This window comes from Perognathus longimembris, chromosome 1 (assembly GCF_023159225.1).
Source record: "Perognathus longimembris pacificus isolate PPM17 chromosome 1, ASM2315922v1, whole genome shotgun sequence".
Taxonomy (NCBI): Eukaryota; Metazoa; Chordata; class Mammalia; order Rodentia; family Heteromyidae; genus Perognathus; species Perognathus longimembris.
The window spans coordinates 72,352,408-72,369,755 of NC_063161.1; the positions used below are offsets into that span (position 1 = coordinate 72,352,408).

At 52.3% G+C, this 17,348-nt stretch overlaps 1 protein-coding gene across 3 annotated transcripts in view; it reads left to right on the plus strand.

The window, feature by feature from the left end:
- Hip1 (huntingtin interacting protein 1) overlaps window positions 1-17,348 on the plus strand; it is an 87,067-nt gene that overhangs the window by 52,559 nt on the left and 17,160 nt on the right. For all 3 annotated transcript variants that reach the window (XM_048369026.1, XM_048369037.1, XM_048369033.1), the window contains exons 2-13: window positions 296-359; window positions 3,171-3,313; window positions 4,057-4,113; window positions 4,521-4,601; window positions 6,003-6,079; window positions 7,294-7,355; window positions 9,976-10,116; window positions 10,973-11,030; window positions 14,945-15,020; window positions 15,126-15,266; window positions 16,226-16,323; window positions 17,152-17,224. In XM_048369026.1, coding sequence (XP_048224983.1) covers window positions 296-359; window positions 3,171-3,313; window positions 4,057-4,113; window positions 4,521-4,601; window positions 6,003-6,079; window positions 7,294-7,355; window positions 9,976-10,116; window positions 10,973-11,030; window positions 14,945-15,020; window positions 15,126-15,266; window positions 16,226-16,323; window positions 17,152-17,224 — 1,071 coding nt within the window. The remainder of the gene's footprint in view (window positions 1-295; window positions 360-3,170; window positions 3,314-4,056; window positions 4,114-4,520; window positions 4,602-6,002; window positions 6,080-7,293; window positions 7,356-9,975; window positions 10,117-10,972; window positions 11,031-14,944; window positions 15,021-15,125; window positions 15,267-16,225; window positions 16,324-17,151; window positions 17,225-17,348) is intronic.

A 17,348-nucleotide genomic window follows, 5' to 3' on the forward strand; every position in this document is an offset into this window, starting at 1 on the left:
ATGTTTTCCCCGGGAATGAAAGGCCTCTTTGTGTGGACCTTAATTGCTGGCCTGCTGTGCCAAGAGAGTGAGTGGCAGGCGGGCATGGCAGCTGGGCACAGCCAATGCCAGGCAGCGGAGCCCACTCCCTAGGCCAGCCTGCACCAGCTGGACTGGGACTGCTGCCCACCTCTGCCCCCAGCTGAGTGTGCGGGGCCTGAGGGCATTGGAGGAGGCGGGAGAAGGGGCAGGGCTCTGGGACTGCCTCAGCCACTCAGATGCAGGCTCACATCCCTCCTCCCCTCTTGTCTTACAGACTATCAGCATCAATAAGGCCATTAATGCGCAGGAAGTCGCTGTCAAGGAAAAACATGCCAGAAATATCCTTTGGGAAGTATGGCCTGATCATCCTGGATGACCCCGAGGGAGGTCAGGGACAGGAAAGCAAGCCCCACCCCGGGCCAGGTACCTACAGGTAGTACAGCTTCTGGTGGGTGCCGCAGCTTCTCAGAGATGCTACCTTCAGAAACCCCAGGATGGAAGGGTCCTGGGCTATTGAACTCAGTGGGGGTGAAAGTGGTTCTGGAGTTATGAACTCAGGGCCTTGTGTTTGCTAAGCAAGTGCTCTCCCACTTGAGACACACTCCAGACCCTTTTCTGCTTTCATTGTCTTTTGGATATTGTGTCATAATTTTGCTTGAGTGAGCCTGGACCATGTTCCTCTTCCTACCTGTGGCCTCCCTGATAGATGGGATGATAGGCATGCACCACCACACCAGTCTTTCTCTGATTGAGATGGAGGACTTGCTACCCTTTTTGACCAGATTGGCCTTAAACTGCTGTCCTCCAAATCTCTGCCTCTGATTAGGTAGGATTACAGTCATGACCCACTGTGCCACAGACCTGCCCCTCTCCTAGGATCACAGTGTTGCAGTCCAAGTCCATGCAGAGATCCTTTGAGAGATCTTTCTGGCCCACGGGGTTCACCTGTGATTTCAAAGCCCTGTAGGCCAAATCCATGGCCCATGGAGTCACACTGACCACCTCCAGGCAGCCCAGTCGTCATCCCCTCCTTTTTATCTTAAAACAAAAAAACCTCAAGGCTAGCATTCTACCTCTTGAGCCACACTGCCACTTCACCTTTTTCTGTTTAGGTGGTGCTGAGGAATTGAACTCAGGGCTTCATGCATGCTATGCGAGCACTCTACCGCTGAACCACATTCTCAGCACACCCTCCCCTTTTTTTTTATTTTGAAAGCCAAAGAAGAAAAGAGAAAGGCCCAGTTTTAAAGAAACCAAGGCAAGGGACCCCATGAGAGTAAAATCCCTTCTTGTGCGCAACATCTGCTGTGACTAGAGGATTAACAAAATGCTAGATTGGGGACATAGCTCATGTGATAGAACACTTGCCTTGTGAACATAAGGCCCAGAGTTCAATTAAAAAAATAAAAAGAAAAAAACCTTACTGGCAGGCTTGAAAGGCCTTGTCCCAGATCACTACACCGAGTCCACCATTGTGGGTCTGTGGCCATGTAGTCGGTGCAGGTGCAGCACACCCAAGTCAATGGGTCCTGAGGTCCTTCCTGGAGATACAGTAGGGCTGGGGCCAAGCAGGCCATGGGAAGGCTCTTTTGGCCGTAGGAAACTCTTGGGTGCCAGGCATGTCTGGGCCACTGTGCTCTGACACAAAGCCATCCAGCTTGGAGCCCTGGAGAGGCCTCCCAGGGCTGGTGGCCCAAAGCCACCATGCCCGGCACAGCAGGCTGCAGTGACTGTGACCAGCCTTTAGGGGGCGGGCTTTCACTGGAATTCGGGCCTTGCTGTAGAGCGAGATGGCTCACCCCACACAAAATAGGGAGGCGAGTAATGGCAAGGGACAGAGAGAGGAATTCATCCACTGTGCGACAGCCATGGGACAAGGCAAAGTGGGTGACGAAGCCCATCTTCCAGGCAGAGGCGAGCTTTGGGTTCCAGTGGAGAAAAACTGATGGGGTGGGGGGTGGGGGGGCGGGGAAGCTGTGTGGTTACCACACAGTCTGGGCACCAAGGCCTGGCTGACCCCTGTCTCATTCTGATTCTGTGGATTCCAGGGGCATTGCTACCTATGGTCACTGGAGAGGGGGGCAGTCAGTGCCCAGGGGGTGACAGCCCACTCCAGGGTACGGCCTCCTCAATAGCAGTCAGTGTCCTCCAAATCTGGCGCTCTACCATTTGAGCCACAGCTGTACTTCCGTCTCTCTGTGGCTAATTGGAGATGAGTCTCATGGACTTTCCTGTCCAGGCTGGCTTTGAACCACCATCCTCAGATCTCAGCCCCCTGGGTAGCTGTGATAATAGGCATGAGCCACTGGTACCTGGTTTTTGCTGGTTGTTTTTGGCACAGAGTCTCACCTCCTGGCTTGATGCAAACCTGGACAACCATCTGCCTATTTTATGCTTCACACTGTAGCTGCGATGACAGGGGCACGCCACCACTCCCAGCTTCTTCTGTTGAAGTGGAATCTTAAGGACTTTTCTGCCTTGGCTAGCCTCAAACCATGATCCTTCTAACCTCAGCCTCCCAAGTAGTTGGAAGTACAGATATGAGCCACAGGCGCCTATCTAGGAGTAGCTGACAGATGTCCAACCCCAAGGAGGAGCCTTGACAAACAGCTGGTCCTGGCCTTGGATCTCCCGGAGGATCCAGAGCTATGGAGAAAGCACTGAAGCACCTTCACTCATTCATTCATTCTGCAGTGCTTTGGATAGAACCTAGGCTCTCATGTGCTAGGAAAGCACTCTGCCACTGAACAGCACCCTGGCTTTGGTTTTATATTTGGGACAGGTGGCGAAGATTGTCCTCAAACTATGACCCTGCTGCTTCTGTTGCCTAACCACTGCGGTTCCAGGCATGCTGTACCATGCCCAGCACAGACCCTCACTTTCAGTTTATAAGAAACCACTCTGGAGAGCACGGGTATATGTTCAAGTGTTAACTTCGAGGACAAGGTAGTGCCAGCCCTGGCCCAGGGGCCCTTGAGTTAGAAAGAGAGACCCTCTGTGAAGACACTTCTGTGTCAGGGGCGAAGGCGCCACAAAACTTCAGACCCAGGCAGTTTATGGCCATCAGCACCCAAATTGGCAGGACCGGGTCCTGCCTCAGGTGCTCCTGGGAGGCAGCGCTGTGCCTGTGTTTTCCCTGACCCCCTCACCTTGCATCCTGGGCACCCACCATGAAAAAGGTGCTCACACCTTCTGGTCTGTGGTCAACCGGTTGCCCCTGTCCAGCAACGCCATGCTCTGCTGGAAGTTCTGCCACGTGTTCCACAAGCTCCTCCGAGATGGGCACCCGAACGTGAGTCCTGGGGCTGGGGCCCGTGCTGTGAGGCTGCCCACCACCACACCCCTTTTCCCACTTCTTTTCTTTTCTGAATGTAGTACTAGGATTTGAACTCAGGGTCACATACTTGTTTAGTAAGCACTTGACAACTTGAATCCCTGCCCCGCGCCCCCCCCCCCACTTGGCCCCTTTTTCCTTAAGTTGTTTAGGGTGGTGTGCTTTTACCTAGGCGGGTCTCTGACCTTGATCCTTCTACCTATGCCTCCAGAGTAGCTGGGGTTATAGGCGTACACTACTATGCCCAAGTTTGTTTGCTTGCCTTGTTTTTGTGTCGGCACTGGGGCTTGAACTCAGGGCCTAGCCCTGTCCCTTAGCTTTCTCACTCAAGGATGGCACTCTATCACTTGAACCACAGCTCCACTTCTGGCCTTTTGGTGGTTAATTGGCCAGACTTTCCTGCCCAGGCTGGCAGTGAACTGCAATTCTCAGATCTCAGTCTCCTGAGTAGCTGGGATTACAGGTATGAGCCACTAGTACCGGGCTCCAGGTTGGTTTTGGAAATAAGATTTTGTTAACTTTTGGCCAGGCCTATCCTTAAACTGTGGTCATCCTGATCTAAGTAGCTGAGGTTACAGGTGTGAGTGTGCAGTCTTGAGTGATGGGCAGATGTGCTCCTCTGGGTCACCTCCTCAACCTCTACTCCAGTGAGATGTTTTGCCACCTCTCTGTTCTCTCACAGTTCTCTATTCCCTGTCCAGGTCTTGAAGGACTCTCTGAGATACAAGAATGAGTTGAGTGACATGAGCAGGATGTGGGTGAGTTTGGAGATGCTGCTGGGGCCACCTATGCCTCCCCTTATGCCCCAAACTAAGACTGAGACATATGACAAACACATCTCTTGCAGCTTGTTTAAAATTTCTCCCATGAGCAGCAGGGAGAGGTGAAGGGGTGCACTGCCACTTGAGCCACAGCTCCCCTTGGGCATTTTGCTAGTTAATTGGAGATAAGAGTCTCATGGACTTTCCTGCCTGCGCTGGCTTTGAACCACGATACTCAGATCTCAGCCTCCTGAGTAGCTAGAACTATAGGTGTGGCCACCAGTAAGCAAACCTGGCTTGCTTGTTATTTTTGTCATGGGAAAGGGAATCTTTTGGAAGGAAGCACTCGCTGTAGGTGTCATTCTGGTGGACATTGTGCTGCCTGCACTCTCCTGTCCCTCTAGGGCCACCTGAGCGAGGGCTACGGGCAGCTGTGCAGCATTTACCTGAAACTGCTGAAGACCAAGATGGAGTTCCACACCAAGGTGAGTGCTGAAGGCCCCCCTGGGCTCAATCTTCTAGGCCCCTCATGGGGGAGGGGGAGCATCCATCTCTCAGCCTCAGAGCCTGGAGAGAGGAAGACCAGTGCCAGGGTAACTGTGTTTGAGACCCTGGAGCATAGCAATCAAGGGTTTTGGTTCAAGTACTCTGCACCCATTTTTCAAAATAGAGGAGCCACACCTCCTAGTTGCCTGCACTGCTTTTGAACATGTCACAGATGCTACTCCCAGCTACAAGGGAGACCATAGATGGGAGGATTGAGTCTAAGGCCAGCCCTGGACAAAAGTGCAAATGACCTTATCTGACAAGTAACTTGCGCAAACAAGAGGTAGAGGCATGGCTCAAGTGGTAGAGCACCTGGCCAGCAAGCACAGGGTCCTGAGTTCAAACACCAGGACTGGGAGGGAAAAGACTGAATTCTAAGGACGTTGTAAGGCAGTGATAGAGCTTTGCCTGGCAAAAAGAGATGGAGGGAGGGAGGGGGAGAGGGACCAAGTTGATCATGAAAATCATGGAGGGAAGGAAGGAAGGAGCTGACCAATTTGATCATAAAAAGCACTCCCTATAGCTGGGCAGTGTTTCCCACCTGTAGTCCCAGCATGTGGAGTCTGAAGCTGGAGGATACAATAGTAAGATCCTGTCTCAAATAAACAAAAGAAAAAGACAAATTATTGCCATTTCCCTAATGAGTTTACACACAGACCCTTTGTTTAGTCTGCACCTGGCAGTGATCCCAGCTACTCGGAGGCGGAGACAGGAAAATCAGAGATAGAATACAAACAACTAGGCTGGGGCTGCTCAAGGGGAAGAGCGCTTGCTTGGCATGTGCAAGGCCCTGGGTTCCATTCCCAGGATTGCAGAAAGGAGCGTGCAGCCCTCTGTGCCTGTGGGCGCCCTTCCTGCAGTGTTGTGGAAGAGAGATGCTGGCAAGCACTGTTGTCAGGGTCACTCCTTGATGGTGACTCCTCCTACTGGAATCACTGTGACCCCAGCCCCCTGGAGATGGAGCTGTGGCTGAGGGGTTAGAGACCCCAGAGGGTGAGGTGAAGAAGTAACCAGAGCAGCTACAGAGGCCAGGAGAAGGGATGAAGCCTGGTGGTGCACACCTGTAATCCCAGCCACCCAGGAGGCCAAAGCAGGAGGATCAAAGTCAAGGTTCATACCTGGCATTGGCTCACACGTGCCCAGGAATGTTCCAGCATGTAGGCTACAAGAGGGGAGACTTGAGCTCCTGTGATGGTCACTGTGGCAATGGCGTGAATCCTCTCTCGTGTCTCTGTGTGAGAGGTCTCGGGCCCTGGCTCTGGGGTTCTGAGGATGGGCTGCGTGCCCGCAGGAGGCCCTGCAAGGGGGGCTGCTCACTTCCCTTCTCCACGACCTCCCAGAACCCGCGGTTTCCAGGCAACCTGCAGATGAACGATCGCCAGCTGGACGAGGCCGGCGAGAGCGACGTGAACAACTTGTGAGTTGGTGTCGGGAAGTCTGTTTTGCACCTCTCATTTCCTGCTGGCCCCAGGGCCTGGGGCTGGCAGGGCAGATGCCCGCACAGGTGCTGGGTCTTCCCTCTGTGTTACCACCTCTACCCATCCCGGGACCGGCCCACCCCTTACAGCACCACTGAGAGCCCTGTGTCTCCATGTGCCTGTCTGTCTCTGTGTGGGGCTGAGCATTGGAGTAACGTGCACGTGAGCCCACACCTGGCAGTGGGGGGTGGGAGCTGGAAGGACATGGGGGAAGATGGGAGCCTAGCCTGGGGGAGGGGGTTACCTTGGTGGTAGAATGCTTGCCCAGCATGTGCAAGGCCCTGGGGCCCATCCCCAGCCCTGCCTTGTATCAAACACAGGAGCTTAAGGCTGTAGGCTAGCCTCTGCAGAGGCAGAGATCAGAAGGATTGTGGTTCAAAGCTAGCCTGAGCAAGAAATTGGTAAGATCTCATCTTAACCAACAAGTCAGGCATGGTAGTGTATGTCTTTACACTGCTATGCAGGAGATGGTAGAGAGGGGGATTGTATTCCAAGGCTGGCCCAAGGCAAAAGTGTGAGACAATATATTTTTTAAAAAACCAAAAACTAGGGGCTGGGAATATGGCCTAGTGGTAGAGCACTCGCCTCCTATACATGAAGCCCCGGGTTCGATTCCCCAGCACCACATACATATAGAAAATGGCCAGAAGTGGCGCTGTGGCTCAAGTGGTAAAGTGCTAGCCTTGAGCAAAAAGAAGCCAGGGACAGTGCTCAGGCCCTGAGTCCAAGCCCCAGGACTGGCAACAAAAACAAAACAAATAAACAAAAAAAAAAACAAAAACTAATAGTTCACACCTATCATCTTGGCTACTCAGAAGACTGAGCTCTGAGGATCGCAGTTCAAAGCCAGCTTGGGCAGGAAAGTCCATGAGAGTTATCTTCAACGAACCACAGAAATGCCTCAAGTTGAGGTATAGTTCAAGTGGTAGAGCACCAGCCTTGAGTGGAAAAGCTCAGGGACAGCACATGGCTGGGGTGTGCGGCTCAGGTGGTAGCGCATGCACCACTTAGCCAATCCAAAGTCCCAAATTCAGACTCCAGTTCTGCCCCTCTCCAAAAGAAAAGGCCCAAGGCCACAGTGTGCGATTGGAGCTTTTTCTCTGTCTCTGTCTGTCTGTCTGTCTGTCTCTTTCTCTCTCATCTTGGGCCCCAGTTTCCAGCTCACGGTGGAGATGTTCGACTACCTGGAATGTGAATTGAGCCTCTTTCAGACCGGTGAGTCACCGCCCTGGGCACCAGGCTGGACAGCGGGCATCAAGACAGCAGATCCTGCTGCCTCTGCTAAAACCCTGCCAAGAGTACAGCTATATTCTTAGCTCTGTGATCACACCTGCAGCCTCAGCTGGTCTGAGTCCCTCATAAGCCGCACCACCCCCTTCTCCCCATTGTCTCCACCTCATCTTTCCATGACAGGCTCCCCTGCTTTCTGGGACCATTTCTTGGCAAGGGTTCAAATCAGAAAATGTTCTGCACGATAGACATTCTCACACAGCTTGGTTAGAAGCTGCTGCAGTGGGACTCTGCATCCCTCATCCTATTACAGAGTCCTTCAGTGCCAGGCCTGCGACGAGTGGCACACTCCTTCACACTCAGCACGGGACACAGGCAGGGAAGCACCAGAAAGATCCAGAAGCTTAGATCCAGGCCAGCACTGGATCCAAGCAGTCCTGATCCAAGCCAGTGGAGGTGGAGCACAGATTTTGGATTATAACTCCCATCTGCGAAACACCATGTAGTATGGGCTAGCCTGGATCTTGATCCTCCTACTTCAGCCTCCCAAGTGCTGGGATTACCGGCATACACCACCATGCTCAGCTCTCAGACATTTTCCAGATAGCTGTGTGTGAACAGCGTACTTCAAGAACATTGCCATCCTCAGAATTCTATTGAGGGCCCTTCTCCAGCTTCTGAAGAGTGCTAAAGTTGGAGGAACCCTGAGGTAGCAAATGGAGCTTGCAGCCACGCTTGCCTGCCACGGTCACCCAGGTGCCCCATGCTCTCCCAAGCTAATTAAAACAGGGTGTAGGGGGAGCTGCTGTTCACCATCCCCAGTGCATGCCATCCCATCCCAAGCTGAGAAGACATAATGTGTCTGGGCAGGCATGTGGTGGCCCAGAAAGATGGCATCACTTTTCCCGGCCACACAGCCGTGGCCAATGACTGGCACCACAGAGCCTTCTGGGAAGGCCCTGAGAGAGCTGGTGTGTTCCTGCTGGAGCCAGAGCCTAAGGAAACAGTAGATGAAGACGGCTTCCTTCTAATCTGTGTCAAGAAGAGAAGATGCCTTTAGTTAGAACAGTGTCTATGGGATATGTGTGTATATGTGTGTGTGTGTGTGTGTATGTATGTATATATACGTATATATATGTATTATACGTATTATATACATATATATACAAGTGTGCATATATTAGCTGCCAGACTAAGCTAGTTACAGGGATCCTGCAGTCAGGGTAGGCTCTGGCTCCCCTCAGGGCAATTTCACATGCAGGGCAGGTGGGGCATCAGGGAAAGCCATGCCCTTGCCAGCCAGGCACTGTCTCTAGACTAGACAGTGGGCAGCCCATGAAAGAAAGAAATGAAGGGCCGGGTGTGGTGGTGCATGCCTGTATTCCCAGCACTTGGGAAGTTGAGGCAGGAGGATCTCGAGTTCACAGTCAGTCATGCTGGGCTACAGAGTGAGACCTCTAGTCTCAAGAAACCAAAAAAGCCCGACAGTGGTGGCTATGCCTGTAGTCCTACTCAGGAGGCTGAGATCAGAGGATCATGGTTCAAAGCCAGCCTAGGCAGGAAAGTCCGTGGGACTCTTCTCTCCAATGACCCAGCAAAAAGCTGGAAGTGGAGCTGTGACTCAGTGGTAGAGCTCCATCCAGCCTTGAGCAAAAAAAGCTCAGACAGTGCCCAGGCCCTGAGTTCAAGCCCTAGTAGCAGCACAATTAAAAAAGGAAGGAGAAGGAAAGCCCTGCCAGGGGTGAGCAATGACCTGTGGCCAGCCCAGTGTCCATTTGCGGAGCTGGGTGAGGAGGGGTTTCCAGAGCAGGAAATTGAAGAACAACTTCATTTCTGGACATGGAAAAGCAGAAGAAGGCAGTGTCTGCTGACTGGCCAGCCTTTCACCCCACGATCTCCCCTGTTCCCACCCCTACCCCGGGCCTTGGGGATCCCCAGTGGGCACCAGGGCTTCTGCGCCTGCCCTGTGGGTCTTCCAGCTGGCTTGGTGACAACAGAGGACAGGATGACCACTGACCGCTCACCCAGGAGAGGAAGGAGGGGCTGCCATATCCACCACTCTTGCTCCGTATAAAACAGGGCTGCTGGGGCTGGGGATATGGCCCAGTGGCAAGAGTGCTTGCCTCGAAAACAAGGCTGCCTTAAATAAGGTCCCACCTCCCCATTAGACCAGAGACCTCCAAACTATTATAACCCTGTGTGTATATGTTGATGAATGTGGTTGTGGTGCTGGGCTTGAACTCTCTGGGCCTTGAGTTCTCATTCAGCTTCTTTGCTCATGGCTGGTGCTATACCGCTTGAGCCACGCCTCCAGTCTGATATTTTGCTGGTTAATTGGAGATGGGGTCTCTTGGTCTTTCCTCCCCAGGCTGGATCTACCATCCTCTAGATCTCAGCCTGCTGAGTAGCTGAGATGCCAGATGTGAGTTACCTGTGCCAGTCTTGTTTTAGGTTTTGGAATCAGAAGCTGCATGGGAGGCCTTGGAAGCTAACTGTGCACAGGTGGCAGCTCCTGTGCACACGCATTCCTTGGTGGGTGGCGGGCTCCTGCCTGGTGCCTCTGCAGAGCCCCCCATGACTACCTGGGTCACCTGTTGCTTGCCAGTGTTCAGCTCCCTGGATATGTCACGCTCCGTGTCGGTGACGGCGGCGGGGCAGTGCCGCCTGGCCCCCCTTATCCAGGTCATTCTGGACTGCAGCCACCTGTACGACTACACCGTCAAGCTCCTCTTCAAGCTCCACTCATGTGAGTAGCTGGGCCAGGGCCCAGCCTGCCCAAGTTTTAGGGAGCCCAAAGTCCAGCTTCTGAGGTACCTAGTGTGGCCCGTAACAGCCCCCCGTCCCCCATCACCTGTCATGCTTTGCTGTGTCACTATCAGCAAGGGCTGGGCAGAGAAGCACTCACCCAGCGTGTGTAAGGCCCCAGCCCAGTGGCCCATCACTGTTTTGCTTCGCTCATTTTCAGAGAGTCTCAGGTGTTTACTTTGGGCTGGCCTTGGACCTTAAGATTTCCTACTCTGCCTCCCACATAGCTAGGATTATGGGTGTGAAGCACCAGGCCTAACTTGGCTGAGATAAGATCTTGCTGACTCTTTGTCTAAAGCAAGTAGCTAGGATTAGAGGTGTGTGCTACCCTGCTAAGTCCATACCTTACACATGTACTTCCCTGGATATACCAAATGAATGTGTCACCCCTTCAAAAACAACACTTACATTTGAAAATAAGTATGGTGTGGTGGGATACACCTCTGATCCCTGCTGCCTGGGAAGCTGAGGCAGGATTTCTGGGGTCCAGGAGTTCAAGGCCAGCCTGGAAGAAGTTAAAGGAAGGAGGAGGAAAGGACAGAGAAGAGACTTAAAACACTTACAATGAAGTGTAAGCTATGTTAGTATTCCAAGCTGAGGTTCAGATTGTCCCAAGTCTGGAAGGCCATGGGCTTGTGGACAGCCAGCTTCATCACCAGGGGTGGGGACCAAGACTCAAACCCCAAAGTGCCCACACAGGACAGCACCCCCCCCCATCCCTCCACACCTTGGTCCGTGCTGTTATATTTGGACCACCATGGTGTCTTCTGCCCCTAACTGCTTCCAGTTCTCTGCAGGTCTCCCCGCCGACACCCTACAGGGCCACCGAGACCGCTTCATGGAGCAGTTCACAAAGTAAGCGACCCCTGAACAAGAGCCCCTGCTTTGAAATCCTTCACAGGTAGAATTGTCTGCATGGGGCTGGGCACTATGGCATACCCCTGTAATCTCAGCACTTAGGAGGTTTAGGTGGGAGGATTACAAGTTCCAGCCTACTCTGGACTGTGCAGTGAAACCATCTCAAGGTAATTGTTGCTGGGCACCATGGCTTCAGCCCAGCCACTTGGGAAGTGAAGAACAGGGAGGGAGGTTCGAGGCCAACCCAGGTAGAAGAAAGTTTGTGAGATTCCATCTCAGACAATGGTTGAGTGTAGTGGCAGACACTTGGCATCCCAGCCCTAGGGGAAGCACAGGGTCCAGGCATCGTGGTGCCCGCTTGTCACCTCCACTAGGAAGCACAGGTAGGAAGATCTCAGCCCAGGCCAGCCGAGCATCTCACCAGAACTCACCTGGAGAGTAACCAGTGGTACAGCACCTGCTTCATAAGGAGGAAGCTCTGAGTTCAATTCCTAGTACTCCCAAAGAGCAGAGGAAAAGCAAGAAACCGCAGCACGCCTGGCAGAGCACGTGCTGCCAGACATGAGGGTGCCAGGGCCTGCACCCTGGGTTCAGGGCTACCCTGGGTTCAGTGCTCTCAGGCCGCAATCACCATTTGTCCTGCTCCATCCACATTCCCATACTCCAGCCTCTGCTGCCCTTGCCCTCGCCTTCACTCTCACCATGGAGGACTTTCAGACTCCCAACCTCCATCCTGCCCTGCTTGCTCCCTCTGCACCAAGCAAGCACAACCACCCAACGCCACCTCAGGCCACCCATGTGTGGCTCTCCTGGCTGGGCCCACCCCACCCAAACCTCTCAATCACAGTTTCCTATTTGCCTGGCCTGCACTTGAGTTCTGCTTTTTTGTGTGCGTGTGTCCTGGTCCTGCGGCTTGAATTCAGGGCCTGGGCTCTATCCCTGAGCTCTTTTGCTCCAGGCTAGTACTCTGTCACTTGAGCTACATTTCCACTTCTGGCTTTTTGGTGGTTCATTGAAAAGTCATGGACTTTCCTACCTGACCTGGCTTTGAACCACGATCCTCAGACCTCAGCCTCCGGAGTAACTAGGATTATAGGCATGAGCCATCAGCACCTGGCTTCTGCTTTTTTATTTCTTTGAACCAGTAGTATTTTTATTCCTTTGAACCAGTTCTTGATCTCAGGGCCTTAACGAGCTCTTGCTTAGCTTTTTCACACGTGGCTGGTGCTTTATCCCTTGAGACACACCTCCAGCCTGGCATTTTGCTTGTTGATTTTGGAGATAAGAGACTTACTGGCTCTTCTGTTTGAGCTGGTTTTGATTGGCTTCAGTCCACAGACCTCAGTCTCCTGAGTAGTCAGGATTACAGGCATGAGCATCAATCAGCACCCAGTGCCTGTTTATCTATTTGTCCATGTCTGTGACCCCTAAGCTGGAGTTGGCTGCTTTCCCAGGGTCAAAGGGCAGTGGGCTTGAACTCATTTCTGGTCCCCTGGTTCTTCTGCAGAGGCTTTGTAAACATTCTATAATGAATGACTTACTAAAGCCCAGTAGACAGGCCCTGCCTCTCATTTCCTGGAATGGTCAATTCCAGTAGCTTGTGAAAGCAGTGGCCTATTCCCGTTGGCATGAGCCCAGCAACCCGGCCTTGTGGTCAGTGCCTGTACTTAGGAAAACGTCTCCTGGGGTTAGATGCCGTGCCCTTGCCTCCCCAAAGCCCTGCTGTACTTGAATTCAGGGAAAGCAGCCGTGCAGTCTGTGGCACCCAAGCTTGGGGTCTGAAAGGCTGTCCTGAGACCCCAGATTTCGTTGTTGGGGCTGAGCTGGAGAATGTTCTGTCACCACTGAGATCCATGACCCTGTCACTCCTCAGTATATCTCATTCTGGAGCTGGGAATGTGACTTAGTGGTAGAGTGCCTGCCTAGCATGCATGACGCCCTAGGTTCGATTCCTCAGCACCACATAAACAGAAAAGGCCAAAAGTGGCGCTGTGGCTCAAGTGGTACAGTGCTAGCCTTGAGTGAAATGAAGCCAGGGACAGTGCTCAGGCCCTGAGTTCAAGCCCCATGACTGGCAGAAAAAAACGAAAAAGAAAAAAGACTATCTCATTCTGAGTGGTCTTGCATTTCTAGGTTTTCAGTGTTTTGTTCAAAATAGAGAAGGGGCTATATTCAGTGGCTCATGTCTGTAATCCTAGCTACTCAGAGGCTGAGATCTAACTATCACAGTTCAAAGCCAGCCTGGGTAGGAAAATCTGTAAGACTCTTACCTCTGCTTAACCACCAAAAGCTGAAAGTATAGTTGTGAATCACATGGTAGAGCCCTAGCCTTGAGCGCAAAAGCTCAGGGACAGCACCTAGACCCTGAGTTCAAGCTCCAGGAATGGCACCAAAACAAGAGGAGGAAGGAAAAAAGGGACAAGGGGAAAGAAGTGTTGGTGTGATTGTGGGGCTGCTAGGTTCCTGCAGTCCTCCCCTCCCAAGATGGGGAGTGATTGCCCCCAACAAGTTTTCCTGGGTGCCTGCTATGCCAGCTGCTGCAGTCAGTGGATCTCAGCTGTCAGCTCTTTGTTCTCATGGAGCTGCCCATAGCTCAAGAACAAAAGAAATTTGTTCCTCCAGCTCACTGGTTTAACTTCCCAGAAAGTGGCTTCTTTTTCTTTTCCAGTGATGGGCATGAAATGAACCCAGGGACTCGCAAATGCTACTTCCTCACCACTGAGCTACTTAACCTAGGTACCCTTTCCCTTTGTTTTTTAAATTTTTTATTTTATTTTGCCAGTCCTGGGGCTTGGACTCAGGGCCTGAGCACTGTCCCTGGCTTCTTTTTGCTCAAGGCTAGCACTCTACCACGTGAGCCACAGAGCCACTTCCAGCCTTTTCTGTTTATATGGTGCTGAGTAATGGAATCCAGGGCTTCATGCATGCTGGGCAAACACTCTACCACTAAGCCACATTCCCAGCCCCTTCCCCTGTTTTTTATGCTGGTCCTGGGGCTTAAATTCAGGGCCTGGGCATTGCCAGCTCAGTTGTTGTGCCAAGTCGCGAAACCACCACCAAGAAGACCACCAAGACTCAGACATTCCGAAATGCAAAAGCAAGGCAAGGCTTTATTTAAGCGAGCTGCAACTCGGGCCTCGTCCTACCCACCAACACAGCGGAGGTTAGGAGGGAGCCCCGAGCTGTGATTACACAGGGCTTATAAAGGCAAAGGACAAGGTTACAAGAATCAGGTGTTCAAGCAAGCAAGATTAGGACACAGGTACAAATCTGATTGGCTCAGGGTTCGATTCTGAAATGGGGTTCACGTGGTAAAATGGGGCCTGACTTCAAAGTCTGGCACTTCACAGTCACTGCCTTCTTTTGGTTTGAACTCAAGGTTATATTTGCTAGGCTAGCACTCCACCACTTGAGCCATGCCTCCAGCCCTGGTTTTTGTTGGTTTGTGAGTTAAGAGTCTCATTCCCACCATAGTGTGTGCCTGGACTGCTATCCACCTATTTTAGGCTTTGTGTCACTGCTGGGATTACAGGTGTACCTGTAGTCACCATGGATTACATCTGTGGAAACAAGGCATTTTCCTGCCCCTGCTGGCCTGAAAATGTGATCCTCTTAATCTGAGCCTCCCATATGCTTGAGGGGACAGATGGCATGTCATGGTACCCAGTTTTGGGTTGAAAAGATAGAGGGGTCTCAAACTTCTACCTGGGCTGGCCTCCAAACATGGTCCTCCTGATCTCAGCCTCCTAAGAAGCTAGGATCACAGTTACTTCCTTTTAATGCTCCTTGAAGCCAAATTGCCAGCAGTGTGAATTGTCCTTTACCACTGCATAGCTGTCATAATTAAAGCCGTACAGGATGGGACTGCAAGGGGCTGCCTTGTCCCCAGTGCCCGACCTCCTCCTCCGCAGGTTGAGGGACCTGTTCCACCGCTCCAGCAACCTGCAGTACTTCAAGCGGCTCATTCAGATCCCGCAGCTGCCTGAGGTGAGCGCTCCTGGCCTCGTGCTGAGGGCTGCCGGTGCTATGGGGTCCAGGGACCCCTCAGATAGGCTGGTAAGGCATGTGGAATGGTGTCTCTCTCCTCCTCAGAACCCCCCGAACTTCCTGCGAGCCTCAGCTCTGTCGGAGCACATCAGCCCAGTGGTGGTGATCCCCGCTGAGGCCTCATCCCCTGACAGTGAGCCAGCGCTGGACAAGGGGCACCTGGTGGACGTGGATACCACCCGGCAGGTGTGGACGTGTGGACCCCAGGCGGGAATTGCTCCCTATCTTGTTTCAGGGATGCTGGTGTGGGAGGCCCCAGGGCTGGCACATTGGCTCTTGTCAGGTTTGGTCTTTTGGGGGAGACAGTACTGAGATTTGAACCCAAGGCCTTTACCCCTTGAGCCACGCCCTCAGTCCTTTTTGTTTTAGTTTGTTTTTACCAGATAACATCTTATTTTTGTGTTTTGGTTTTTTTTGTTGTTGTTGTTTGTTTTTGCCTAGACCAATCTCAGACATGATCTTCTTGCTGCTTTTTCAAATAGCTTGGGTTACAAGTGTGTACTGCCACACTTGTTTATTTTTGAGATGAGGTCTCACTGGGTTGCCCAGGCTGGTTCTGCATTCGTAGGCTCCATGATCCTTGGGCATCTGCATCTCGAGGGCCTGAGACACTGCTAACATGGCTGAGACTTCCATCAGGAGCCCGACTGAGAGTCCTGCTCTGCTTCCTGGAGAGAGAAAGATCGGGGGCGGGCCTGAACCAAGTCAGAAATGGGAAAGCTTGGGGTTTCTTTTTGCTTGATTTGTCTGGTGGTACTGGGGTTGGAACTCGTGGCCTTTTGCTCGCTCAGCAGATGTTCTACCACTTGAGTCCTTTTTGCTTTGGTTATTTTTCTAGTCTAGTCTCACAGTTTTGTCTGGGCTGGCTGGACTGTAGTTCTCCTGTTTATACTTCCCACACGGCCAGAGTAACAAACCCAAACTACCACACCCAGCTTTTTTTATTTCTTAGTTGGTCTTGATGGGGTTTTGAAAACATTTTGCCTGGGCTAGCCTTGAACTGCAATCCTGCCAGTCCCCACTTCCCAGGTAGCCAGGATTACAGGGGTGAGCTACCTCACCCAACAAAGCGGGAATTCTTTCACGTCACCCACTAACCTGCCTGGATGTCTCCTTCTCTGACTTTCTCTGGTTGGGCACCGCAGACCTTGTTTGACGACAAGTTTGATGGCATCTTTGGCAGTTCGCTGAGCAGTGATCCCTTCAACTTCGACAGTCAGAACGGCGTGAGCAAGGATGGGAAGTGAGTTTAAGGCCCAGCTCCACCTCCCAACTCTGCCCAGGGAGGAATTCTCCTAGCCTTGCCCTCAGCCTCCACTCCTTACTCCCAGTCCTCCTGATCCCACGGGGAAGGGGTCAGGGGCCACCTCTCGTGGGCATCAGAATTTGCATATGTACAGCTGATATTGGATGTGCCACACTCACTTGCAGTGTTGACACCCTTTCCAGAGGTGCAGCTGCCCAGGACATGGCAGCTAGGGGCAGGAGGTGGTGGCACAGTATTGTTTCTGACTAACAATGGGAGGTGCTGGGCACCGGTAGCTCATGCATATAATCCCAACTACTTAGGAGACAGATCTGAGGATCATGGTTCATAGCCAGCCCCAGGAAGAAAGCCCATGAGACTCTAATCTCCACTAAACTAAAAACAAAACAAAACAAAACAAAAAAACACAAAACACCAAAGTATAACTGTGGCTCTAGTTGTCACTAGCCTTTGTGAAAAGCCTCAGGGATGGTGCACAGGACCCAGGTGCAGCACCAGAAATTAAAATACCAAAGGGAAGTATATGACTGCCCACATTCCCAACAGATGCAATTTATTTTCTCAATTATTCCATTGTCCATCCACAGTTGATTGAACTCATGAATTTGAATTTTTGGATGGGGAATGGTTTGCGTGATTTGGTGTCAAAGCATTTTCCCAATGTGAACACTGGCTTTGAGCTGGGGTCCTCATGCCTGCTGGGCAGGCACTGGGCTGCACCTCCGGCCTTCCACCTCTGCCCCATCTCCACCCACACACTCAGGACAGCATGCAGTGGGAGCTGACCACTCCTTCTCTCCTCAGGGACCACCTGATCGAGCAGCTGTACAGAGAGATCCGTGGGCTCACGACACAGCTGGAGAAGGTGAAGGCAGAGGTGCGTTCAGGGGCCCAGGTTGCTCTAGTGCCTCCCTGGCATCTAGCCAGCTTTTATATTAATCTCAGGACTTGTGGTACTGGTTGGACCACAGCCCAAGGAGGGTTAACTACTACAATTGCCT